Source organism: Syngnathus leptorhynchus, chromosome 4 (genome assembly GCF_054491065.1).
Source record: "Syngnathus leptorhynchus isolate UIUO chromosome 4, UIUO_Slep, whole genome shotgun sequence".
In the NCBI taxonomy this organism is placed as follows: Eukaryota; Metazoa; Chordata; class Actinopteri; order Syngnathiformes; family Syngnathidae; genus Syngnathus; species Syngnathus leptorhynchus.
The window spans coordinates 15,694,385-15,720,588 of NC_141198.1; the positions used below are offsets into that span (position 1 = coordinate 15,694,385).

Consider the following 26,204-nt stretch of genomic DNA (forward strand, 5'->3'; position numbering starts at 1 on the left):
GGTTTTGGACTTTTGGGGACTCAACAAAATGGTTGTTGGGCATGAGGAGAAAATTGCTGCGATTAGGAGGCGCTGATTGTGGGGCGGGGCTTGTTGTCACCGGGCATTTGATTTAAGAGTCCCTGGGGGAGCAATTTGTCGCCACGTCTCAATCAACTTTGAACACATTCAGTTTGTGTCTGAAAATAATTGTCAGACAAGGATAGCAAAAAAAAAATAAAAATGGAATCCTCTTGATGCTCATTGAGCTAAAGTCTCATTAGATTTCACAGGACCAAGTTTAGTTTGACTTTTGAAGGTGAAACTAACACTGCAGGCCAGCAGGGGGCGTTGTGTCGTGGGGAGGGCAATGGCGACACACTGTGTTCTCCCCGTGATAAAATGGCCTCCCTTAACTAAAGTCGTAAAAGCGCCGGCCATAAAAGTCAATCTTGTGTAAAATCCAATTAAGTCATTATCTGACTGATTGTATCTTTAATTGAAAACAGAAGTGACAGTAAATTTGTGTGATATATCAGCCTCAATCGATACTAGCGCCGCCTCTGATTTATGACGGCGTGGCGCTTATAGGTAACTCCACATTCTTCTCTCTAAAACCACTCGGGGATGAAATTAAGAGTAAGTGCGTTTCATAAAGCAAAAAAAAAGAAGAACAAGACGGCAGCGTTATTGATTCCAGCAGATGGGGCACGACCCGCTGAGTGTTAGCTCAAAGAAAACACTCGGACTTTGTTTTCCGACGCTCTTCATCATTTCAGCGCCGCAAACAGACTTGTAGCCACATAAACTCAAGAAAACACTTCACATGAAGAATCTCCTTGAGGCGCCGGAACATTTTTACGCTTTTAATAATAACACAACTGTAGAGGAAAGAGTTGAGGACGCTTTGGCCTTAGCCACACAAAATGTACCTGACTCAACATGCATTTGCAGACAAATGATCAGTTTGGCTGCCAATTTAGTTTTGGAGTAAGTCATTCAAATTTTTGGGTGTTTTTTTTTTTTTAAGAAAAACACTTGGGATGGGCGTTGGACGCAGTTTCATCAAGGAATCTTTATTAGGGTCATGAAAAAATCATGTGAAATCAACAATTATCGGAAAAATATTTCAGAAACACTTAATGAAATAAAATGTCATTTCTTGTTGATGAATAAAATAATCAAACATGTATTATTCTATAAAATTGACTTTATGTTGTGAAAAATCGGTTAGCTGTTGATTTGAATGATTAGTGGAGTAAGTTTGTTGGTTAAAAGTGTCGCTTGTCGTGCAAAAACCGAAGCTCGCCGTTCATTCGCCCACATCTTCGGAACCGTTGCGTCCGTCATCCTGCTCCAGCTTGATGTCGGCGAAGTCACGGAAGGCCATCGAGTCCGGGGCGCCGCCCTCGCCGCTGTCCGATATGGCTGCACGTGCAAAAACGAGACAGACAAGATTAAAACATACAAATGGAACACAAAAACACCGCGGGAGAAGACAAAAAGTACACGAAACATCAGAAGACGAATTCTAATCTGTGCGCACGTGTGAGGGGTGGGGGGAAGACAAAATGGCGACAAAAGACTTATTCAATAAGCCCCTGTGCTGCGTTGGCACTGGTTCCTGAACGCAGCGCAATTAATCACAGCTTTTACAATGACAATACATTATACGCACAGATCAGAATATGGTGGTCACAATTTACTGTATAATCGCAGTATGAATTCAGAAGTGCCAGATGCAACCTACCCAACTCTATTTTTCTTACAGTCGACCCTAAAAAATGTATCCGGCCCTTCCCACAAGCCCTCAAGTCCGGCTCCAAAGTAGAATTTGGGTTTCAAATTCGGGTTAGGCTATTAAAGTCGGCATTCAAAGTAGTTTTTTTTTAAGGTTTAGATTTCAAATTAAGGTCTTAAAGTTGGGCTGGGGTTTTAAATTTAAGTTTCCAAGTAGGGGAAAGAATATATACATGTTGAACATTAGTAGGGGGCGCTAGAGAGACTTTTTTGTATTTATATATAACAATTTTCAAAGATCCAATTGTTCGCCAGGCTCAACTTGAAAAAGTCGACCAAAAAAAAAGACTAAAAAAGTAATTTTTTGAAATAAATAGGTAAAGCCGTTAAAATTTCAATTTGAGTGTTACAATATTAAAGGCGTCTTTGCATTTACATCAGCGTTCCGAGTTTCCCGGCTTCCTTCGATGCGATTGGCCGGCGCTCCCTCCCTGCCGTCCTCCTCCCTGTTGTGTTGTGAGGTCATTTCTCTCCTCATTAACTTCCTGATTGGTTTGAGACGCCCACTTTTTTTGTTTTGCCCATCTGCACTTTGTCACCACTTTCAAACGGGCACCTTCATCATTAAAAGGGATGTTTGTGTTGCGAGGTGCAGCCGCTGTGCTGTGCTTGTACGCCATTAAAGCCTCCGACTGTGTGTGTGTGTGTGTGTGTGTGTGTGTGTGTGTGTGTGTGTGTGTGTGTGTGTGTGTGTGTGTGTGTGTGTATAATTAAAGGTGCTGGGTGATGTTAAATGAGGACGCGGCCCACATGTTTGCCGTCTAATTCACTTTCAATTAGCCCCATGTAGCTGCTACTCAATTATTATTAATTAGTGACGGCCATTTGACTTCATTTGGGTAATTACTTGAGGGAGGGAAAATGACAAATTTAAACAGTTAATCCTATATTTATATACCTGAAAGCCAAGAAAGTAAAAATGGAATGTTAAGTACGGGAAAATGACACTCACACAAAAAGATGACAATGAAAAACAGCAGGAGCTAATGCTAATGAAAGCAAGCATCACAAGATTTTTGTGTCGTGAGCATCAACAAGCCTATTTTGCTTCTTCTTTGGCTTACTGTGACTTTAGTGGCAGTTGGTGTTGAAAATGTTCGTGCTGCTGGGAATAAGCAAACGTGAACTTTTGCCTCGATGGCCGTCCCTCAGGGGCCGAACAATAGAAGGCTCTCTTTTCTTTCTTTTTTTTTTTTTTTTTTTTTTTGTGAGACGGGACAAAAGTGGGCGTCGGCAACCTCCCATCGTGCTGGCTAAAGAGAGTGTGGGAGTGCATCAAAGTGCAATGGTTGCCCGTCACGCTGAGCAACAAAAGCCCTCACGGGACAGCGTCATCTCTCGCTTGGCTGTCAAGATAGTCGGAGTCGCTCTGCCGGCATGCGCATTGCGCCGCGTTATAGGGGTGAGCATGAGATCATGCTCAAGCAAACATACCGCCCACTTGTCGCCACCTCTAACAGCAAAATCCTCTCTCCTTTGTGTAACTCTTAAAATGTACATTTGAGCGGGAGTAGATTTGAAATAGGGTTGAACAATTCAGCAAATCGACATCACAATGTCATAAAATGCAGATCACAAAAGCTTCTGGAAATAAAATTAAAAAAAAGTGTTGGATTATATTTATTTGATAAGTGCAAGTGCTTAAGAAGTATAACATCTTGCGCAATACAGCTTTTCCCATGGGTGGCAATTTATCACTATGACGTTTCTACCTAGGAAGGAATGTAGGAAGAAAATCGGTTCAGAGCTGGTAAGGAGATAAGGAAGGCACAAAAGGCAGGTTCAAGTGACTCAAGCAAAGATGGAAAGTGCAACGGAGCGAAAGAAGACAGGAAGGAAGCTCAGGAAAGACAAGCTTGTCGGAAAAAAAAGGCTAGGTTCATAAAGGCTAAAGTTCAGGTTGTTGCAATTCCACTCCAGCCCTGTAGGTGTCTCTACTGCAAACCATTCACTGTCAAAACAAATCAAGCAAACGTTTCCACCATCTGTGAACATGTTAAAAACAGCGCTAACAAAACAATAATAGTACCAAACAGGACATCGTCAAATCAGAAATGTCCTCAGAACCTTTGAGAATATGTTTCAACATTGTCCAAAGTCAATGGAAAAAGTCCAACACAAACTATCAAAGGAAATGAAGAGTCGCTGTAGTTCGGGGCCACGCTCACACTTAGCACGAGCCGTTAGCGCGGCAACAGCAATTCAATCTTCAGAATGAAAAGTAGCCTGTCACATGACAAGGTTAGCTTGGGATGAAATGGCTCTCATTAAAATGATACGAGCTCAAAATGTCCCTGGACACTTTTGTGCTTTTGTGTGCGAGTGTGTGTGTGTGTGCATGTGTGTGTGTGTGTGTATGGTTCGTCGTCATCAGCCGGCTCAGCGCAACTTAATGATCTGGAAAACTCAGTCAAAGGGCAGCCAGGCAGACGGCCTTTAAACATGGCGGCTCACGCCACTTCGAATGATGTTCACACGGCGAACCTTCACCCCGACTTTTTTGTCCATCCATTCCGTCGAGACTTTTTCTTCACCACTTTGAATCGAGAATGAAACAACCAGATAAAAAGAAATCGCAAAAAGATGTGACGCTTGACAATCAAGCACCGAATCAACCATCAAATCAGACGACCGCAATATTTACGAAAAGGAAAAATGAAAAACAATCAGGTGAAAACAGAAACAACACGAGAATTATGCGAAAAATTTCAGACCCAACGAGCATCGAGGATACCGACCGTAACGTTGCCGAGTCTGGGTCCCGGGCGGCCATTACACTCCGACTGACAGAAGGCATCAGTGTCGGGGTCAGAGGCTAATTAAGCAGTGAGGACCCTCTGCCCCCGTATTGTTAACCAATCTGTCCTCGCTGCAAGACGAGCGGCAGGGAGGGGAAGGGGGGGGGGGGACGGCCGTCCACTTTGCACTATGTTCAATCTCCATTGGGGCTCTTGCGTGCCCCGTCACCTCACAAAATGGCCTGTCCGTCTTTGTAAACCTGAAGGATACGCCTTAATGAGCTGAGGTGGCTGATCAATATTTGCCGCTTTGCGTTTTAAACAAAACATTCATTGAGGGCAAACAGACAGCGCAAGAAAAAAAATGCCAAAGTAAAGGACACATGCAAGAGAGCGGAATAAATATGGAGGACCTCAATTGATATTTACTCAACGATAACGCCTCAAAATCACGTTCAGTCGCTCATTTATGATGAACGATCGTATCGATTGATGGAAAAATATTACATTTATTGCTTGTGAATATTTTCTGTGCTGTTTGTATGTTCCGTGTGTTAAATTGAAGTTGCTTAAAGTCTATGCTAGTCACCTTTAGCCCATCAAGTGTTTTGCTATCGGTAGCATTAAGCTAGTGGACTTAAGTTGGATGAAATTATGTCGTCTGGTTCATCGTTTTGCTTTTAGATTCTGGTTTAAATTTGTCTTTTTTAGAAGCTACAGAGAATTTTTACCTATCCTATAATCTGGCGTTCACTGTCGTCAGTGGTTTAGCGTTTTGGTCGCACTGCGGACCAACACATAAAGCGCACGGCAGCCATTAAATGCCTAACAGTGCCCGCAGGCTGCTGTTAATGATGTTGTCGTACAAGCCATTACAACACACAATTACACTTGTATTTAGCACTCAGAAGCACAGCACGGTGGCAAAGACAACCCGAAGCTCCCCCGAGGGTTACGACTGGCCCCGGCGGAAACCGAAATATTCTCTCTGACTCTTATTCACAGCTCACAAAGCAAGCCCTGGAGCTAATTTCACACAGAGATCCTGCAACATTTCACACAGAGATCCTGCAACCTTTTGACACGTACACATGCCAGGGCCTAACAATAGCTTCAATCCAGATGCCATTGAGGCCAAAGTACGGTAACAGGCGCGGTTGTACAGTGAAGCCGGCTAAAATCCATTGAAAATCATCTCGGAAAGATAGTTATGGATTTGTAGAGCTTGGCGGGTCGGCTCTATCGATCGGCGTGTCTGTAATTTGCATTTAAATGCTATCGCTCCTGACACCCGTATAACCAATGCTTATATCGACGCGGCCGTACAGAGTTTAGTTTGAATCTTTGCTTTCAAACTGCAATTGATCCCAAAAAGTTGAGCTGGCTAACTTTACAAAGTCTCCACAAGGACGGGGGGCAAGAAGGAACATGAAGCAAGCTGCCCGCCCCCCACCCCAACACCCTCTGCGGTGGATCCGTGTATGTGTGGACAAACATTCTGACTGTGTGTGTGTGTGTGTGTGTACATGGAGGTGGTGGGGCGGAAGGGGGCGGAGGCTTGATGGACTGCGCTGTCACCTCCCCGCTCTGCGATTTACGGCGGCGGGGCTGCTGACGAGCGCGGCGCAGTAAACGGGCGGGCCGGGGGGGCACGTATTTCACACGGAGCTGGCTTTTATGAAGAACACCGCCACGGCTCTCCCCGGCAGCGCCGCCCGGCCCGCCGTGACGGATGGAGAAAGACGCATGACAAGCTTCATCATTGTTTGTAAATCTTAACTGTTCCCGCTCACTAACTCCAGAAGGCAATTTTGCGGAGACAGCGGGGACTGCGGGGGGCGTTGGTGTGGGGGGGGTATTCCGAGGGAGGCGGGGGAAAGGACAGCGTCGGTTCTCCTGAAGGTTATTTGGATCTCTGTATTTGGCCAAGTGATTAGCCCTCGCCTCGGAAGCCTCGATAAATCTGCCGCGGCGCAGTTTGGCAGGTGCAAGGTGCCTCCCGCTAGTTCCTGGTTCTGGCTGGTCCACATTTGGACCGCTTTGTTTGGGTCACCAAAGTAAAAGCACACTTCTATTCGAGCAGTTTAAGCGTTCAGGTCGGGCACATTGAAGTGACGACAACATACAGAGATTCTTCAAGAATGAAGCTGATAAAAAAAAAAATAATAATAAAATCTGCCATTTGTCCTTTTGTGCCTTTTACAAAGAATCCAGTGAAGCAGGATATCGCACACTTTCACACGGCCTTCAACGTAATAAGGAAAGGGTGGACATGGGGAGTTTCCTGACTGGGAATTCTGGGCCTCGAAGGACAAAATGGCGGGATCGGTTTTTGCCTCAATTCAAATAAGATTACAGATGAGTCTGACCTTGACACCTCTGTGACATCATGGTATTCCACAGAGGAGGCTTTTTTTTTTAAAAACAAAAGGCTAGTTATATGAAAATGTATCAATGTTGATGATACCACACCTGCGGACCTATTACACTGCTGAATGATTTATGGGTTGGATAAGATTAGCGAGTCCTCTTGGCCCCGATTCAAGGCCGCACAGTCCGGGACTTGCTCGCAGAAAGCTCAGGCGAGCGTAAGGAATGTTGCACAAGTGCTGGATGCGGACCAACCGTGTGATAAGGTGCGGGATCCGTGCGCATCAGATGGAACCCTAGAAAATGGCCGCTAGCTCCCAAAACGCCAGATGAGCTAGCTGGCTGCTCATAATAGACACGCCTACTAAATGTCATGCTGATGGATATTATTAGTTAGCGCAGGTGTACCCAATGTTGTGGCAGCTATTTCCTGTTAGGTAAGAGGGAAGAAAACGGTGGGAACAACTGGGGTGGCTGCTAGCAAATGTGGGACCACCCGCGGGGAAGGCGGTAGTGGTCCTGTAATGGAGCGTAAAGCCTCGGGTAACGAGGGGATGAGGCGAGGGGGGACCCTCACAGGAAACAGACAGGTGAAAGTCCAAAACAAATACAAAAGATATACGGGGGTCTTAAAACCCTGCTTGGTGCTTTGCTCTGTGAAATGAAGGAAAAGTTTGGCGGCAGTATCGGAAGTGTAACAATTTGCATTGATACAACTTTCATAGCTCGAGGTTTTTTTTGCACATTTAAGACTTCTCCAGGAAATGTGATGTCATGGGGGCTCAGATTTGAATGACAAATTTTGAGAAGAATAAAAAAATATATTTTTATATTTTGTGACACATTTTGAACAGTCTTATGGGAAGTTACGGTATACATCACAGTAGTGTTCTTTTTTTTTTTTTTTAATTCAGGGCCACTTCCACAAAAGTGTGTGTGCTTGTCATAGGTCACTCACCGGCGCCGATGACCTCGGAGCAGTTGTTGTCCTCCAAGCTGTAGTAGGAAGTGCCCAACCCCTGCGGCAGGTAAGTAGCCGCAGAGTAGTAAGGTTGCATGTGGTGGCACTGCGGGGTCACGTTCCAGCCCGACATATGGCCGCCGTCTCCATGGGGCACCTGTCCGGTTAAAAAAAAAAAAAAAACTGGTCAGAGTCTTCGGCAGCGCACGGCAAACTTTTGCAACGAGGCGTCGACTCGCTGGCGTAGGCCGCTTTTTCAATTTCACTTTTTATGGAATGTGATTCCTGTCAGCGCCAATAGCAATACGTCAGCCGCCTTGTCCACACCATCAGCTCGCTGACAGCTTTATAAACTGTTATTTAAGCGACACTCAGCTCTTGTATTAGGCTCTGAAAAATACAACATAGATTGGACGGGTGGGGGGGATTGCTGGGGTCGCTTGTCTTGGAGGGACAGCAAACCAAGATGGTCCTCATAATAATATTATTACTTTGTATTTGCATTCTGAAGTCAATCAGAAGTTTGTCTGCTTTGATACGAACTCAAAATATCAACACATTTTACACCTTTGACTCCAATCTTAACTACTTTTCTTCAGTAAATTAGATGTTTTCCAATTCGGAGAACAGATCCAGGGAAGATTGGCCACTGTGTGTGTGTGTGTTAGTTTTGGGGGCTTGCACCTCCCTGAGAGGTCTTGACTTTGTTATCAGGCCCCATCTCGCGTCTGCACCCTTATTTGATTTCCCATCAGCCACCTGCATGGCAGCCAAGCACCAGTGAGTGTGCAGCACAGCACCGTTTTTTTTAGATGCCTCACACGATAAACGACAAAATGTTTCCGCAAAGAAATGCGCTCCTTTTAAAATCAGGACATTATCAGAAAAATGTTGCCGTGTTGTAAGATTATAAAAAGTTAAAAAGTAGCTTTTTAAAACACCTCTTCATTAAAGCAGTTTTAAAGATTGGAGTTTTAAGGAAGTCAAATGGATGACTTTAAAGAAGTCAAAGACTTTATATGAAGTCATTTGTCACCTTCATTAAACATTTATCAATAACATTTTGGATGGACAATAGGTGCGACGAGTTTGAGTGAGTGACAAACGTGAAATATGAAAATAGACTGTATACAAGTGTCGTGTGTGTCTGAGGCACCTTCACTTTGACGCAAAGACAATCAAGCCTCCGTCTGAATTTGAATAAGCTGGAGATGACAGCTTGGCTAAAAATACCATCAATCATTGAGCGGGATGGCTAAATTATGCTAAGGAGTGCTAACTGATTAGCATTAATGCGCCGGCTTTCAGCCTCTGCGCGCTGAGGCGAAGCCGTTTGTTCCCGCGCCGACAGACAATACCATTAACCTTTGCAATTCGGCCTGGGCCGCCTAGCACGTGGTGAGTGACCCCGACGCGTCGTGTTGCTACTCAGGGTGGGGCTGACTAACATTTATCATGAAAACTAAAACGCCTCATTCCCGATTGCTCAATTCGGAAAGCTCATTACGGTCGACGCCGCGGAGATACATTGACGCTAAAGTAAGGCCGAGTGAGGTTTCATCAGGCCGACTGAGCCTGTAATATTTTTTCTCCTTAAAATTGGTTTCAGAAATTGTTTCAATTGTTTTTTTTGCTTTGAATTACGACAAAACATTTGAGATTGTACTCAAATAAAATTGCATCACAACAAGCATCAGTTTGGTAAATATAAAACAAAAAAACTACCCACTAGAATTGGTATTGGTATCGGCTGGTACATGATCAAATTCTCCGATACCGTAAAAAAAAAATCGTAATTGTGAAAAAACATTTAAAAAAACTATTAATAAAATAAAGGTTAAAATTAAACAATATAACAAGTGTACAGCAATAGAACCGAGGTCCATAAAGTCTTCTAATCGAGGTTACAGAAAGGATTATTCCCATTGGTTGTCACCTGGTGAGGTTGATAGTGGTACAGGTGGTTGTAGCAGGGGGGCTGGTACATGTTAAGGGAGGAGGTCCCCAACTGCAGCTCAGCTTGAACGTCACCTTGCGCCCAGCTGGAACGACTTCCCGCACCTGACAAACACAACACACCCCCTGTCAGTCTTTGCTCCCAGGCGTCCTCTACAGCTAGGAGCAGGAATAGACAGCAACCAGAGCTCGGCACTATGGGAAAGATTTTTTTTTCCTTAGGAAAATGATAAATAATAAAAAGTTTGAAAATAAATGCTAAATAACTGATATATAAAAATACAAAATAGCAAATAACAAAATTATAAGGTTAGATATTGATCATACAAAATATACTTAAATGTTTGGATGACATCAACCATTTAATTGGGGACAACCTTGGACCCACCAAGACGCTTTCTTATTTTTTGCCGTATTACTATTATAATTAACGTCGTACTAATACGTTTGCATTACATATTGCGTTATTTGTGAATAACAATCACAAATTGTTTATTTTTTTATAAACTTTATAATTCTATAAAGTGACAAATTATCGAAGGGTTTTTGTCTCGTCTCCCTCGCCAAAGTCAACAGCGCCCTCTAAAGGCCACTTGTGCGCTCGCTGGTGGAGCAAGTGACTTTCCTCCTATTCTCATCACACTTTTTTTTGCCTTATCGTCAAGACCACATTGTTCTCTCATCCAACATACGACATCATTCGTAAACGTCGGCACATCACTCGACACGGCAGGACCGCTGCGTGCTCACCTCCTTTTTGTTCCCGCTCTTGCGGCCTTGACCTGTCATGGGGTCCGCCTCCTAAAATTGTGCTCTCAGATACCAGAGCGAACACTGTATCAACAAGCGGGTCTCCAACCTTTTCCCACGCAGAAGCTTTCCATGACACTTATTACACGCCGTACCTATCACGAGGTTTGTCGTAATGACGAATGTACCTCGGCCAAGGACAAGCTGTTTGATAAAGTTGCCAAATATGTAATAACGTGATATACATCTGATAACTGCTTGCTAGCTGGATCAATGAACCTGTTTTTTTTTTCTCTCGAATAACATCGTGCCCTATTTGCCCAAACCTTCCGCGCACGGTCTTCTGATGAATATACGTGAATTTCGTCTGGTTAAATATTTGGTCTTTTAAAAATAGGTCAGGAAAAATTGAAAGCAACAGCCATTTTCGAGCAAACCCACATGAGTAGAACACTCGAGCTCCACAGTGGAAAGCCAGAGGCCGGAGTTCAACCCGTGACCTCTGAACTGTTAGAGGAATAAGTCAAGTTTCACACTTGTGATGACATCACAGCATCGCAACGTCAAGTACGAGAACTGCGGACCCTCAGTTCATTTTTCATATCATGTCCTCTTTAAAATTAGCCGTAGATCTTTGACACATCGAATATCTCCAAAATATTGCCTGCGCAGTTCATAAATGTTTTATGATGATTGTCGCCTTACCTTCGGCAGACAGCAGAGAAGAAGAATGGCTGGCCAGTGTCAGGGGTCGTCCTTGGGCCGCCGACGGGCGGCGGGGCTCTTCTTTACTTTTCACCACAAACGCCGTGCTGGCCTGCTTTACCAGGTTGCAGATGCCCAGCTCCTCGTCCTCAGCCTGCGCTCTCCTCAAGGCAACCTGAAAAAAACAACAAATGACTCGCAGGTGAAGCTTCAGACATTGTTACCAGGTGGATGGATGTACATTTACCTGAGCCGCCATGATCCTCTGCCTCTCCATTATGAGCTTGCACCTTTCACATCGGCAATCCTTCCACAGGCAGAAGCGCTTGTGGCCCTTCAGTTGCGACACCAAGCCGTGATTGCGACAGTGGGCGCACTTGGGTCCGCGCCGCTGCGTCGATGACGACGAGGATGGAGGCCGCTTGCTCATGGCCCGGGCGTGCTCGCAAATGAAAAGTTACCGGTTGTGCCGGAGATTACCACGGGGCGGATGAGAGGACACTGGCCCTCCTCCGTCCTACAGGAACTTTTGTTTTCCCAACCAAGGGTGGAGTTATTCTACACAAGTGGGAGGAAGTTATGTTGCGCGAAACCACAGGTGTCAAACTCAAGGCCTGGGAGCTAGATACGGCCCGCCGCATCATTTTATGTGGCCCGCAAAGACAAATTGTGCATCAAATTCATGTGTCATTACTAGAATTGCAAATTGTCTTCACTTTTATAATATCTTTTTTTTTATATTTAACTCGTCTGATTTGAAAATGAGTTATTTGACAATTTTTTTGTAGCTTTTACTGTATATAATATGAGGTGCTCATACATTTATTTGTTTTGACAGTCATAATGGACCTCCTATGACCACAAAGCGGCCCGTGAAAAAAAATAGTTTGACACCCCTGCACTAAGCCCATTAGCCTTCAGGCGTTCAAACAAAAGTACAGTATTGATTTGATATATGTAGAGATCTGCAAAGTATGGAAAATAAGGATCTAATATTGTTTCCAGTGTTTTCATCTCAACAAAGGTGGAAAAGTAGCAACTCACACTCAAGTAGGAATACCAGTATTTGTGAAAATAATGTACTGATTTAACATTTTGATTTTAGAAATAGTACAGAAAAAAAAGATCTCCGGTAAAAAAAACATTTATTTGTGTCAGTCAATTTAAAGTTGAATTATAAAGCTTCAAAACAACGTGAATGGGGGCGTTTGACTCACAGATATAATAGCCTTCTTTTTTCTTTAAAATTCTTTTTTTGTCAAATATTTTTTAGCATTTGTAATCGTGTCCATTTTATTGCGACGCGTTTATATTTTTAACACTTTAAAACATCAAAAAATGAATTCAAATTTCACCTCTCAGGCAATGGGGGCGGAGCTTATTGAAGTGCTGGGTAGCTACAGTACTATTTGTCGCCAGCAAGTGGCGCACTCCCCATATGGTTAAGGTTGGTATTTGAATTTTGGTCAGTCGATAGTTTATAATTTTTGATTGTGAATAGAGTTTAAAACAAAAACCAACATGAGATGACGCATCATTTTGGGAATTGTTCAATTAAAAAAAAAAAGTTAAAAAGAAGGCCCTTTGGGGTCCGTGTGACGTTTCAGTCCAGCGCACGTTGAGCCACGCCTCGAAGTGCGCCCCACACTCAGCCAACGCAGACTCGGCAATGGAGGGAGGCGACAAGAGAGGAAACAGAGGAGGGCTTAACACGGAGAGGAGGGATGTCTGGTGGACGTCGAAGAGTAGCGGTAAGAAAAATATTATTCTATCGTTTGTGCCTACTCGGAGCGAGAGGGCGTCTTTTCCTTTCATCCCCAGTAACTGGACTCACTCGTCGGCTCCGGAGTCAAGGTAAGTTGCCCCCCCCCTGCCCCTCATTCTCTGTGAGCGGGCTATTGTATGTATTTTTTAGACATTAAGTTTGTGAAGTGAGGAAAGAAGAAGTTGGCCTAGCTTAGCTTCTCTTTTCTTTAACGGCGAAAACTGTCAGATTTCTATCCACGGCTAAAGAGAAAGTGCTTGAGTGGTTTTGTGATACGTGCAGTTACCTTTATTTAACTTAATTCACATCATCTTTTCACGTGGCACATTAAAAATGACAAGGTAAAGTATTAAATGATAGTTTCAGAGGCCATTACACGTTATGTCCAATTGAGAACAAAAACCTCAACTAATTGCGCTTAATTTGACATCATTTTTTTTTTTATTGAACTTTTTGTTTTAGACGTGAAGTATTCAAACTCAAAAGAAAATATAAAATCACGATATAGTGGTCCCTAACAGTAGAAATTAAAATCAAAATCTTGACAGTGTGTAGATTAAAAAAAAGAAAAATGTCTTCATTGCTATAGCAAATTCAATCTAAAATCGGTCTGTTCGTTTCCATAATTCCATCCTAATAGTCTGTCATTGACCTTAAAAGGTTTGTAAATGGGCCTTCATTTGATCTCCTATCAATCAATGAATGTTATTATTCATTCGTAGAGGTCAATTAAAAGGTCAGGGGTTTAATTGGGTAAGATGAGAGGAGCCCTTAGGTGTCAGGTGAATTATTCAGAGCATGATTGTTCATGTCTCTTTGTGCAGCGTTTTCCTGAGTTTCCGGTCAACGTTAGTCGTAAAGTATAAAAACACGTAATATGTTGGAGACTCTTAATTTGTCTTAAATACTTAGAAAAACATGCACGTTAGGTTTACGGAATCTTCTGACCGTCTTTGATGTTTACGTTAGGTTTGTTGAAAACTGTAAATTAGCGAAGGTTAGGTTAGTCTAAGAAAATTGCTGATGTTTCCCTAAACACAAAAAAACCCAAGATATTTTATCTGTTGAAGACTTATTTGTTTTAAATCTTTACAAAATCGCGCTCACGTTTGCTTACGTTTGGTTCATTGATCACTCGAAATTCTCCGAACCATTTTGTTAGGTTCAAGGAAGAACTATATCTGACTTTGATGTTACAAAAACAAAGATTGTCACTGATGCAGACAAATCTCAGATTTTTTTCTATTAAAAAAAGAGATTTTACGAAACATTTTGTTACATAACAGTTGTTTTTTTTTTCCTGTATTGAAATCTCTTCAACTGCTAGCTAATTGTTGACCCACAGCAGATTGAACTACTTTAAGTGTGTTTTCAAAACACAAGCCAATTTCCTCCAATTTCCTTCCTTTTGTCTCTACATGTTTGGACTTCCCTGCTCGAAATAGTCCTTCAAATGTATACTGTATAACACAGATGCTAAAATTGGAACGAGAGTATCTCAGGTTGTCTAAGAAGTCCCTACATTTTCTTCGATGCATACAAAACACATCTTTAGTTTGTGGAAAAGGCCAAACTGCTGCAGATAAATGCAAGATTGCGACATGTCCAAATTGGATTTCTGGTTGCCAGATGTGGGCGTAAAGCCTAAACCCGCCCGGATTGCTCTTGAGCAGGTGGAATAATTCTCAGACGCTGCGTTTGCTGACTTGCTGTTATTATTAGCTTGCGACTTTGATAAAACGAGGAGCCTCTGATAAAGCCTTGCGTTACAAAAGCTGGCCTGGGAAGGTCCTGGATCATTCCTCAAAAACCAAAACGGGAGTTGGTTTCATCAAAGGACGACAGTACAAGCCTTTCCTGGAAGCATAAACGTTCTCCTTTCTTCTCTCCGAAAGAAGCCGCTTGCTATTAGACACGACGGAGGAACTTCAACTTCTTTCTCCCTTATCTGACCACTGAATGGAAGAATACCACAGGCAGTTTCTCAGAATGAGTCGTCAAAGGAAGGTGGTGCTCTGAGGTTAGGCTCACCTCAACAATCTAGTCAAAACAGGAAATGTTTTCTTTTTCAAAACGTTTTTTTTTTTAAATTCCCATAACAAAGCCCAACCCCTCACAAAAAAAAATCACACCATCATTTCCAGCTTCAGTGTTGCCTTTAAGCTAACAAACTCAAAAGCAAACTAATCAGATGGTGTTCTACTCTTACTTTCCGTAACGTAAAATGTCTAAAATGCTACTCGAGTGCATAAAAGCTCAAAAAAGGCCAGGAAAAAAAATAGGTGTGCTCTTCTGAATATTGCCTTTTCTCTGGAACGCCTTTGATGATCTATTTTGATTTTAAAAAGCTGAATACACAAAAGTTCTGAGACAGTACTGGCCTACTCGTGCTTGTACACGCACAAGGTGCATCAAGTGAGCACTATTTTCTGACAATGGACGCAGTGTTCAACATCCAAAGTAGAGATGAATTCAGCGGACAAGACAGCCATTCATGCCGCTCGACCTTTGAACCCTTCAGCCGGTTACAGGTGAATGTGACACTGGGATACTGTTGCCTTTTGCACCAGCATCACCTCTCACATTCATCTCAATGACGCTGAGCAGCTTTTTTGTTTCAGTCCCTTTACTCGTAAACCCCAAAATGTTTTGAATCCAACAAAAAAACAATGAAACTATCGATTGGACTAAAACGACCTCACTAAACTTTGGACATGATGGCGAGCTGAGTTTAAAAGTCTCCTTCCTGTCGGTCTTGCGTCACGGTGGAAAATAAACTGGGCGGTTTAGTTTAGTGAGTGAACAGCGAGTGACTGTTTGTCTTGGGAATGTGTAGGGGAGATTCATGCGCTGTGTGTGTTCTGTTAAAGGACCCAAACACGCCGTCTTCAAAAGTGCGTTGAGTTCCCATCCAAATTCCTGGACTAACACATGTGGCGGCTATTTATAGCGCTGACATCACCTTGGTGACCAAACGCTTGAAGGGCGGTCGAAACGGAATCAGCTTGTGATTTTTACAAGAATGATTCGACCCCTGACGTAACTTGCAAAAAAGAAGACTGTTTTATTTTGAAGTCAGTCGGGCACACCGGTGAGGGGCAGAATGAAAATAAATTTGCAGCTGTCTAGAATGACGTGTTCCCTAAAGTTTGTTCAGGTATGATCTGGCAAACTGTGCCAAAAATACATCAAGCTAACGGACTAAGTCTGCGTTTCACTGCACACATTTTTTGGATTTCTGTGCATACTATTTTTCTTGACAAATCGGCGATAGTGCCGGATGCAAATATAGCCCAGCCCAATTTGATGAAACTTAACGCACGAGGTGAAAACTGCAAGAAGCAATGTTGACTTCCTCCTTTGCTCCTTAGCACTTTCCTAATTACATTTCATGTGGGACGTGTTTACTCAGCATGGCCCCATGTGCTTGTCTTACACACACACACACACACACACACATACTCGGATCATTACCAGGCAGTTATGAAATGCAAAAAAAAAAAAGAGAAAGATTGTGTATCACAGATGCTATCAAGTGAGAAAATGCCAAAGAACGCAATGTATTAATTAGTGCCGTTATAAATGTGCCTCAGAGACATTGTGAGGTCAAGACTGTGGTGCCTTAAGATAAGACTTTCACAGATTCGGTTCATTAGTAAACATCAACTGGAAGGGGCGGAAACGAAACTAAACCGTTGTCGCTTCTCCTCAGACAATATCTATGAGGAGGAGGAGGAGGGTGATGAAGATGGTGATGGACAGATAGCAAAGAGGAAGTCAAGATGTCGTTCTTTGGCCTCAGTTGTGCCAGGAAGAAAGAGCGAGGTAAGCTCGATGAAACTTTTTTTTTTTTATGAACAGTTTTTTTTTTTTATCCAATTGATTGAATTTAATTTCTTGCTGTCTTTTTCTTTCATGTCAGAGCTGGAGAGAAAACTCAGGGCCAACGACCGGGAATACAACCTCTCATTTAAATATGCCGTGAGTGTCAATCAGTTGTGTTCCAACATCTAGAGATGAGTATGTTTTGATTTTGATTCGCCCCGCCCCCGAAACTTGTGCCAAAACACCAAGGACCATGACCCCATGGTTAGTGTCCAGCTGCTGATCCCTGCCGCTGACCGTCTACGCTAGTTTCAATGTTTGCGCTATGATTCTACACACGCACACAAAACACCCAGGCAGTAGAAATAAAACAAAAATAATCCCGTCTCCAAAAAGTCACGGTGACAGAGATCATGTTGTATTTTTAATGGGAATTCTCTTTGTGTTTCCTTGTTTAATTTCAGTCCGTTTTTAGAGCACTTTTTTTTTTTTTTGTCCATTTTATTTGGATGAAAATGGTTCATTTAAACTTGTTTTTTTATTCGTTTTAAAATAAATAAATACAATAAATACATTTAAAATGAACAATTCTCAAATGACTCATTGAACTCCCTTCCCAAATTAATACGTTAAAAATAAACTCCAAAAGCCGAAGTATGAATTTAATTAATGAAGACAAAAAAAAAAAACAAAGGACGTTTTTGCTTTAACGTTGCTAGTAGTTTCAGGCTTTTATTTTTCTAAGCATTTGCATTTCTGAATGTTTTTAGCTATTTTGTTAGCTTCCGTTAACAACGCTAACCCTGCGGTGTACCTTGCCCCTACAGACGAACGCCATCAAGACATCCAAATACAACTTCTTCACCTTCCTCCCTCTCAATCTCTTTGAGCAGTTCCAGAGGATCGCTAACGCCTACTTTCTGTTCCTGCTGGTGCTCCAGGTGCCGTCCAATTCTTTTGTCCGATTTAAAATTCACATTGATTTTGACCGCGCGGGGACTTGAGCAGGGTTTCACTTTCTCTCTTGTCCGTCAGTTGATTCCCGAGATCTCGTCGCTGTCCTGGTTCACCACCGTAGTGCCTTTGGCGCTGGTGCTGTCCGTCACCGCTGCCAAGGATGCCACTGATGACATCGTAAGCGCCACGCCCACCTCTCGGGATACATTCGTTCAAAAACGTACAATCCAAAAAAATGATGCAAACAATAACAAGCATACAGTAGATAAAATAAATCATCATCATTGATAACCATATTTGAACTCAACATGTCAGATAGGTATTTATTTTATTTGACTCACGGTAAATGTGCGTGGGAGCGGTCCGAATTCCCTTCAAGCGGCCAGCTGCGTCACCACGAGTTCCCAAAAAAAAAAACGCTCGTTCCTCCTTTTTTTGTGACGATCTTACATCACGCAACCGCTTCCCTTTGTGAGATACACTCAGAGAGATCTTATGAAAGATACACTGATGACCTTTAAAGGAATTCCAGAAACAATGAAAGGAGCTAAGATGATGTCATGGCTTAAACATAAACTCAGGTAGACAGAGAGACTTAAGGACTACTGAGTGAATGCGGAAAAGCGGGTAAATAATCAAACTTTTTTATTGTGCTTCTAGAATCGCCACCGGAATGACAATCAAGTCAACAACAGAAAAGTCCAAGTCCTCATCGATGAAAAGTACGTATTTTGATTTAGATTGTTTTTACATGGATTTACAGGTCAACGGGATTTGAAAAAAAACACAAAAAAAAAACAATGTCATTCCTGTGGCTACTTTGGAGTGGGGGTGGGGGGGCTTGAGTGTTTCGAGTGGGTTGCGCTGCTTACTCGTCACAGTTTGTCTGATATTGAAATGAGCTCAAGCAAAGTCGCTCAGCCTCGCAACCGAGTTACAGCAGGAAACACTCCGGAAACTTCCTGTGGGCAATGCAGCTACCGCGACCCAACGCCCATATTTGGGTTGGGTTGATTTCCTGAAATACAAACGCCGCGTTTCTTTTTGTCATCAAACTTCACATCCTGTTTCTAACCCCACCAGACTGAGCAGCGAGAAGTGGATGGACATTCACGTGGGAGACATCATCAAGCTGGAAAACAACCAGTTTGTCACAGTGAGGCTTTGATTGACACATGTCCAAAATATATTTACAACTTTACAACTTACCTTTACAACTGTCTCTTAGGCTGACCTCCTCCTGCTGTCCAGCAGTGAACCGCTCAACCTAGTCTACATCGAGACAGCAGAGCTAGACGGGTAAACCCCTGGTCCCGGTTCTGGTCCTGGTACAGGCCAACGACCGGCCATTTTTTTGTTTTGGCCCAACATTTTTCTCCTTTCCCTCAGCGAGACCAACTTGAAGGTACGCCAGGCCCTGACGGTGACCGGGGACCTCGGTGATGATGTCAGCAAGCTGGCAGACTTCAATGGTAAGACGCACAAAAAAAAAAAGTGAACATCGTTGGTATTTGTCTGAAACCTTTGTTACGTTTGTGTCACAAAGGCGAAGTCCTCTGCGAGCCTCCCAACAACCGGCTGGACCGCTTCACGGGGACGCTGGCCTTCGCGGGGCAGAAGTATGCTCTGGACAACGAAAAGATCCTGTTGCGGGGCTGCACCCTGAGGAACACCGAGTGGTGCTTCGGACTGGTGCTCTTTGCAGGTGGTGTGACTCTTCTTCTCGGAAGGAACGTCATCATCTCTCACTCGAAGCCAGCTTTTATCTCCTTTTTTTTTTTTTTTTTTCATGCTAGGTCCAGAAACCAAACTGATGCAGAACTGCGGCAAAAGCACTTTCAAGAGGACCAGCGTGGACCGTCTGATGAACGTCCTCGTTCTGTTTGTGAGCACATTTCTTTGATCTGGCCCGACCGATTCATCAGCAGGCCCTTCGGCGTCCTTGACACAATTTGCACCGCCCCCCCCCCCTCCCTCCCTCAATGTTCCTGCGTGCAGATCTTTGGCTTCCTGGCGTTCATGTGTACCGTCCTTGCCATCGGGAACTACTGCTGGGAGCTGGGCGAGGGCTCTGCCTTCACCGTCTTCCTGCCCAGGCAGAACGGCCACGATGCCGCCTTCTCCTCCTTTCTCACCTTCTGGTCCTATGTCATCATCCTCAACACGGTGGTGCCCATTTCTCTTTATGTCAGGTGAGGACCAAGTGCTTAACTCTGATCGGGTATCTCGGCCGACCGCTATTTTGGGGGCACCGACCACGTACGTTTTTTGAATGTAGCCTCTGAGTTGCACTGAGCCCAAGAAAATCGTTCCCCCCCCCCAGTGTGGAGTTCATCCGCCTGGGCAACAGTTTCTACATCGACTGGGACCGGAAGATGTACCACTCTCGCAGCGACACCCCCGCCGTGGCGCGCACCACCACGCTAAACGAGGAGCTGGGTCAAATCAAGTACGTGTTCAGCGACAAGACTGGCACGCTGACGCAAAATATCATGACCTTCAACAAGTGCTCCATCAACGGGAAGACGTACGGTGAGCAAACTTGACTTTTTGGAAAAAACGATATGGTGGTAAACGTCGTGGCATTTACATTTGTGGTGCGCTGGTGTTCCTTCACAGGCGATGTCTTTGACTACATGGGCCAGAGACTTGAAATTAATGAGGTGAGATTTGAAAGGTCAATTTTTTTTTTTTTTTAAATGCCACTCTCATGCTGTACGTGTGAGCAGCACACCGAGAAGGTGGATTTTTCCTTCAACCCGCTGGCGGACCCTCGCTTCACCTTCCACGATCACGCGCTGGTGGAGGACGTCAAGCTGGAGATCCCCGAGGTCCACGCCTTCTTCCGACTGCTCGCGCTCTGCCACACCGTCATGGCGGAGGAAAAGAAAGAAGGTGAGCTCATTTTGCGAGGCACGGTTATTTATTTCGTTTACTGAATCCCCCCCAAAAAAAACAACAAACAAAATTTCCCACCTGCAGGGGAGCTCTCGTACCAGGCTCAGTCTCCTGACGAGGGCGCTCTGGTCACAGCCGCCAGGAATTTCGGCTTTGTCTTCCGTTCGCGGACGCCCGACAGCATCTCCATTGTGGAAATGGGAGAGCAGTGCACTTATAAACTCTTGGCCATCCTGGATTTCAACAACGTCCGCAAGAGGATGTCCGTCATCGGTAAACAAGCGGGGAAATTGCACTGTGCCGTTTTTGAAGTATGTCTGATGGGAGGCGTCACTGGGTAGCTAGTAAAAGCCACGAGTCATGTTATGTAAGCCGAAAGAAACGCAAAGGCCAATATTCAGGGAGAAAATACATGAATGGTGCTTCACGGAAACTAAAATGGAGAAAAATATTTGATTATATTTGATTTCTTTATTTTATTCCCTTGTCTCCATCATCTTCAAACCAGTTCGCAGCCCCGAAGGTAAGCTGTCACTGTACTGCAAAGGAGCCGACACCATCATCTGCGAGAGGCTGCACAGCTCCTGCGCTAAACTGACAAACGTCACCACAGAGCACCTCAACGTGAGAGCACGTCCCACGCTTTACGGGAAACCCGGCCGCCCGTCCGCACGCACGCGATTGACCTTCTTGCCTTCCCTCTGCAGGAGTTTGCAGGCGAAGGCCTGCGGACCCTGGCGCTGGCCTACAAAGACCTGGACGAGGACTTTTTCCTCCAGTGGCAACAGCGCCACCACGAAGCCAGCACGGCGCTGGAAGGGCGCGAGGACAAACTGGAGCAGCTGTACGAGGAGATCGAGACCGACCTGCTGGTAGGCGGCCCGGGCAAGTTGCGCCAAGTTGAAGCCGATGTGGTAAGCTGTCACGTATGCCCGTCCAGTTGCTAGGGGCGACGGCGATCGAAGACAAGCTGCAGGACGGAGTAGCGCAGACCATCGAGCAGCTGTCCAAAGCCGACATCAAAATTTGGGTTCTTACTGGCGACAAGCAAGGTATTCAAGTTTTAAATACATGTAATAGCTAACTGGTTTTCAATTGTTGCTTTTCTTTCTGCTTTTAATTTGAAAAAAACATTTTTTTTGCCTTGTTTTATTTCAAATTGATCTGCCTTGACCTTTTAGAGTTATAAGTTTTATATTGTTTCCAGAATTTCTTTAGTTGTGATATTCATTTTGATTCTTTTTTTGTGTGTGTGTGTGTCAGTTGATTTCGTTTCATTCATTATTTTCCACCCTCTGAGAATGTTTCTATTGCAGAAACAGCAGAAAACATTGGCTACTCGTGCAACCTGCTACGTGAGGAGATGAACGACGTCTTTGTCATTTCTGGCAACTCGCCGGAGGATGTGAGGCAGGAGCTCAGGTAGCTATTGACGATTTTTTTTTGTTCCTACCATTTTTAATTGTGGTTTTTCCTTAATTTATTCTTGCACATGTGCCAGGAATGCGCAGAAGTCCATGAAACCAGGTGCCACTGAGGATTGCACATTTTTGCCAGAGAGGACTCTGGGTAAAAGTGTGAAGGTCCTCGCGGATGAAGCGGTGAACGGCGAGTATGGCCTTGTCATCAACGGACACAGTCTGGTACAGCCCATGAAACTTTTTTTTTTATTAGCTTGCTGGCTTTTAAATGAGCTCTTAACTCCTTTTTGTGGAATGTCAATGTTGCTTTATTTTTTTACTTATTAACACATCACAACCTGTAAAGAAAAGAAAATGTTCTGATGTCAATTATGGTTATCAACGTCAGCCAAAAAGAAATTCCATATGGGTTGGGCCCGAGTCGAGAGTTACATTGGTGTTTGTTTTTTGTTGTGGCAGGCATACGCGTTGGAACGCAGCATGGAACTGGACTTCCTGCGCACGGCGTGCATGTGCAAAGCGGTGATCTGCTGCCGTGTCACGCCGCTGCAGAAAGCCCAAGTGGTGGAACTGGTCAAGACGTACAAACGCGCCGTCACGCTGGCCATCGGCGACGGCGCCAACGACGTCAGCATGATCAAAGGTAAGCTGAATCTTCAAGTTTGATTTCAACCGACTTGCCGTTTTTATTGGCCGTGATTATTCAAAAGTTTTCAAACGTGTTGTCGGTGCTGCCCTCTAGCGGCGCACATCGGTGTGGGTATCTCGGGCCAGGAGGGCATGCAGGCGGTGCTGTCCAGCGACTACTCCTTCGCCCAGTTTCGCTTCCTGCAGCGCCTCCTGCTGGTGCACGGCCGCTGGTCCTACCTGCGCATGTGCAAGTTTCTACGCTACTTCTTCTACAAAAACTTCACCTTTACCTTTGTCCACTTCTGGTACGCCTTCTTCTGCGGCTTTTCGGCGCAGGTGAGAATCGAGGGCAGTGAATTGGCTTTCGCCGCCCTCGTGGACGATTATTGAAGCCATTCGAGCTTTTTAATTATTTATCCCTATCCACATGAATGCTTTCTTTGAAATTGTAAATAATCTCATTATTTTTTAGTATCAGTTCACTTTTAATCTTCATTTTTGTGTCATTTTGATTTAGGTTTTAATTAATCACTCATATTTTACTGTAATTGTTTTTTATTTAATGTGTTTTATTTAGTATTATTGCAATTTTCTGTATTCTTTAACTTCATAAACTCATTCATAACTGCTTCAAATCTAAATGACATTTTCTCTCCTTTCTTGGAAATGTATTGTATTTTCGATTTTTAACGTCTTACTATTTTCTTGACATTTAAATTGATGTGACTTTTACCTTTCAGACAGTGTATGATGAATTGTTCATTACGCTATACAATCTGGTGTACACAGCGTTGCCCGTGCTGGGAATGAGCCTCTTTGATCAGGTAAACGATAATCTCAAAGTCGTCAAGCGAGCCCCCGCAATTTCTTCGGTACGCCAAGAAATGATTTGAAAATCGCCTTACGCTCGTTGAATAAAGGACGTGAACGACGCGTGGAGCTTCCAGCACCCTCAGCTGTATGTGCCGGGCCAACTCAACCTGTACTTCAGCAAGACGGCCTTCTTCAAGTGTGCCTTGCACAGTTGCTACAGCTCCCTGGTGCTCTTCTTCATCCCCTACGGCGCCGTCAGTCAGGCGGCTCGCACCGACGGCCGGGACGTGGCCGACTACCAGTCCTTTGCTGTCCTCACGCAGACCTGCCTTCTGTTCGCTGTCACCATCCAGGTAACAAGTTTTTCAGCCTTCTTTTTTTTCAAGGCAACTACCCATCTTACGCTCTACGCGTGTGTGTGCGTGCCTAGCTGGGTTTGGAGATGTCCTACTGGACGGCAGTCAACACCGTCTTTGTCGTGGGCAGCCTGGTCATGTATTTCGCCGTCACCTTCACCATGTACAGCAACGGCCTGTTCCTCGTGCTGCCCTCAGCGTTCCCCTTCATAGGTATGGCCCAAAATGGCTATCCAGTGATCAATCATCAATAATTGCGTTTGAATCCGATTCCAACTTTGACGAGGCCAATCGCAAGCGATGTGAACGTGTGGCGTACGATGTGTGTAGGCACGGCGAGGAACTCCCTGAGCCAGCCCAACATCTGGCTGACCATCGTGCTCACCTCCATTTTGTGCACGCTTCCTGTAGTCACCTATCGCGTCCTACTGATCCTCCTCCGTCCCACCATCAATGACAAGGTAAAAATGGATCCTTGCTAAATGTATTGTTTTAAAACTGTGATGATCTGGTTGTGGGAAATATCGTCTATGATGACACAAAAAAAAAAAAAAAACATTCAAGAGGCTTTAGTAGAAGATGACAAAAAAGAAATAAATGTGAGTATGAAAATGTGCCTTCATAAAAGAAGCAAATTTGGTCATCAAGGATTCGCGCTTGGCTGCAGTTGAATGGTCGAAGCGTCGTGATTCAGCTCGGTACGCCGCGCACCTTTTATCAGCAATGTTTTGGATTCACGTGTCCAACATTCTTCCTAGGTCATGTTCAAGGTCCGCCAGGCCAAAGCATCACCTCCCCCACTTCCTCGCCGAGCCAGAATCCGCCGCACCAGCTCCCGCCGCTCCGGCTACGCTTTCTCGCACGCGCAGGGCTACGGCGACCTGGTAACGTCGGGTCGCTTCCTGCGGCGACCCGCCCCGCCTCGCTCGTCGGGGTTCGCCCACACGGGCCGCGCCACTTCAGGCTTCAGCCCAATGGGCCGCTCGGCCGGGTACAGCCCGGCCGAGCGCGCGCAGTACGTCGACGCCCAGGAGGTGGAGACGACCTCGCTGCAAATGTACAGGACCATCAGCGACGCCGCTCTTTAACCACTGGTGAGCTCCTAAGACAAGATGGAAGCAGGAATATTTAAAGAGGACAAAGTGTCTTCATGTTTACAAACTTTTTTAGCCCTGGGAGTGCAAGTATGAATGGCAGGGTTAGGGGTAATTGGGTTCCGGACCATATGTTGCCTTAAAAGCATTTTGTACTTTTCTACATCTGTGTTTGTAAGATACTTGTGAAGAAGATTCACCAAAACTAAATGGAGGACTTTGCGGTCGTGTGATACCGCTGAAACATTGTACAACCCGTTGTCATAATGGCTTATATCTCATCCGCTGATTTATGATTGAAATTTTGTATGTTTTTTTTTTTTTGGGGGGGGGGGGTTGTTTTGGCATCATGAAAAAGGGAATTTTATTGGAGATAACTGGCACTACCTGATGTGACCAATCAGTCGACCATACGTGATGACAAAAAACGCTAATCTATTAAAAGAAATATTGTGAAGGTTAAAAAAATTTATTGGATGAAAGTAGTAATACGCACGTTAGTTTAATGTTATTCGACTTGGTCAGTACTCCTTTTTCCATGCCATCATTGCACGTGAAGTTCTTTGTCACAAACTAGTTGACAGTAACTCACCAGCGCCTCTCCTGGCTGCATCTAAGTCGTGCACTACTCCATTTTGCCTCCAATTCTCATAGAAATGATTAATCGATACAAATTATTGTTTAAGCCCGGTCCTTCTTTCTTGTACTGGAAAATCAGCGTGAAGCAAACATAAAAAAAAATGCATGTACTGAATGTAACTAATTAGTCATTTTATATAGAATACAATCGAGTATGCAATAATCACAAAATACTGCTTTTATACCACTTTGTATTTATCTGTGCCTTCATTTAGCATGACAATGCTTGATCATTATATATGTGCATTTCTGTGGATTTTTTAAAACTATGTTTTGTATGTTTTTTTTTTTTTACACCAAGCGTCACTGCAACATAGTAATACATGAATAAGAATAAAAAGTGTTTTTTTTTTTTTGGTCGTCTTCATAAAGTGAAATGAGATTTATGAAGCGCAGGTGGTGCTACAACCCTTTCAAAACACCTAATGTACATGCAAATAAAATTAAAGCAGCGAATGTAGTACTAAGAATGTTTACGCGGTCCTAATGTAAAATGTAAAATTATGACAACATATACTAAAAATAATAGCGTACACGTTTGATCTGT

General features: G+C 44.1%; 2 protein-coding genes across 2 annotated transcripts; one reads left to right on the plus strand and one right to left on the minus strand.

The window, feature by feature from the left end:
* Window positions 1-1,034: 1,034 nt before the first annotated feature.
* On the minus strand, window positions 1,035-11,774 carry dmrt1 (doublesex and mab-3 related transcription factor 1). The gene is made up of 5 exons (XM_085909346.1): window positions 11,507-11,774; window positions 11,260-11,434; window positions 9,785-9,909; window positions 7,846-8,005; window positions 1,035-1,407 (listed from the first exon to the last, which is right to left on the minus strand). The coding sequence occupies exons 1-5, from the start codon at window positions 11,687-11,689 to the stop codon at window positions 1,292-1,294; spliced, it is 759 nt and encodes a 252-aa protein (XP_085765472.1). The 5' UTR covers window positions 11,690-11,774; the 3' UTR covers window positions 1,035-1,291.
* LOC147058431 (putative phospholipid-transporting ATPase IM) lies at window positions 11,614-26,010 on the plus strand. The gene is made up of 29 exons (XM_085909171.1): window positions 11,614-12,706; window positions 12,867-13,113; window positions 16,737-16,849; window positions 16,947-17,005; window positions 17,677-17,790; window positions 17,885-17,983; window positions 18,467-18,528; window positions 18,890-18,962; window positions 19,035-19,105; window positions 19,196-19,278; window positions 19,353-19,511; window positions 19,603-19,691; window positions 19,805-19,998; window positions 20,130-20,338; window positions 20,426-20,469; window positions 20,536-20,701; window positions 20,789-20,977; window positions 21,213-21,328; window positions 21,412-21,576; window positions 21,645-21,756; window positions 22,021-22,126; window positions 22,206-22,347; window positions 22,585-22,768; window positions 22,868-23,091; window positions 23,496-23,579; window positions 23,676-23,921; window positions 23,999-24,137; window positions 24,255-24,385; window positions 24,683-26,010. The coding sequence occupies exons 3-29, from the start codon at window positions 16,807-16,809 to the stop codon at window positions 25,010-25,012; spliced, it is 3,633 nt and encodes a 1,210-aa protein (XP_085765297.1). The 5' UTR covers window positions 11,614-12,706; window positions 12,867-13,113; window positions 16,737-16,806; the 3' UTR covers window positions 25,013-26,010.
* Window positions 26,011-26,204: the final 194 nt, after the last annotated feature.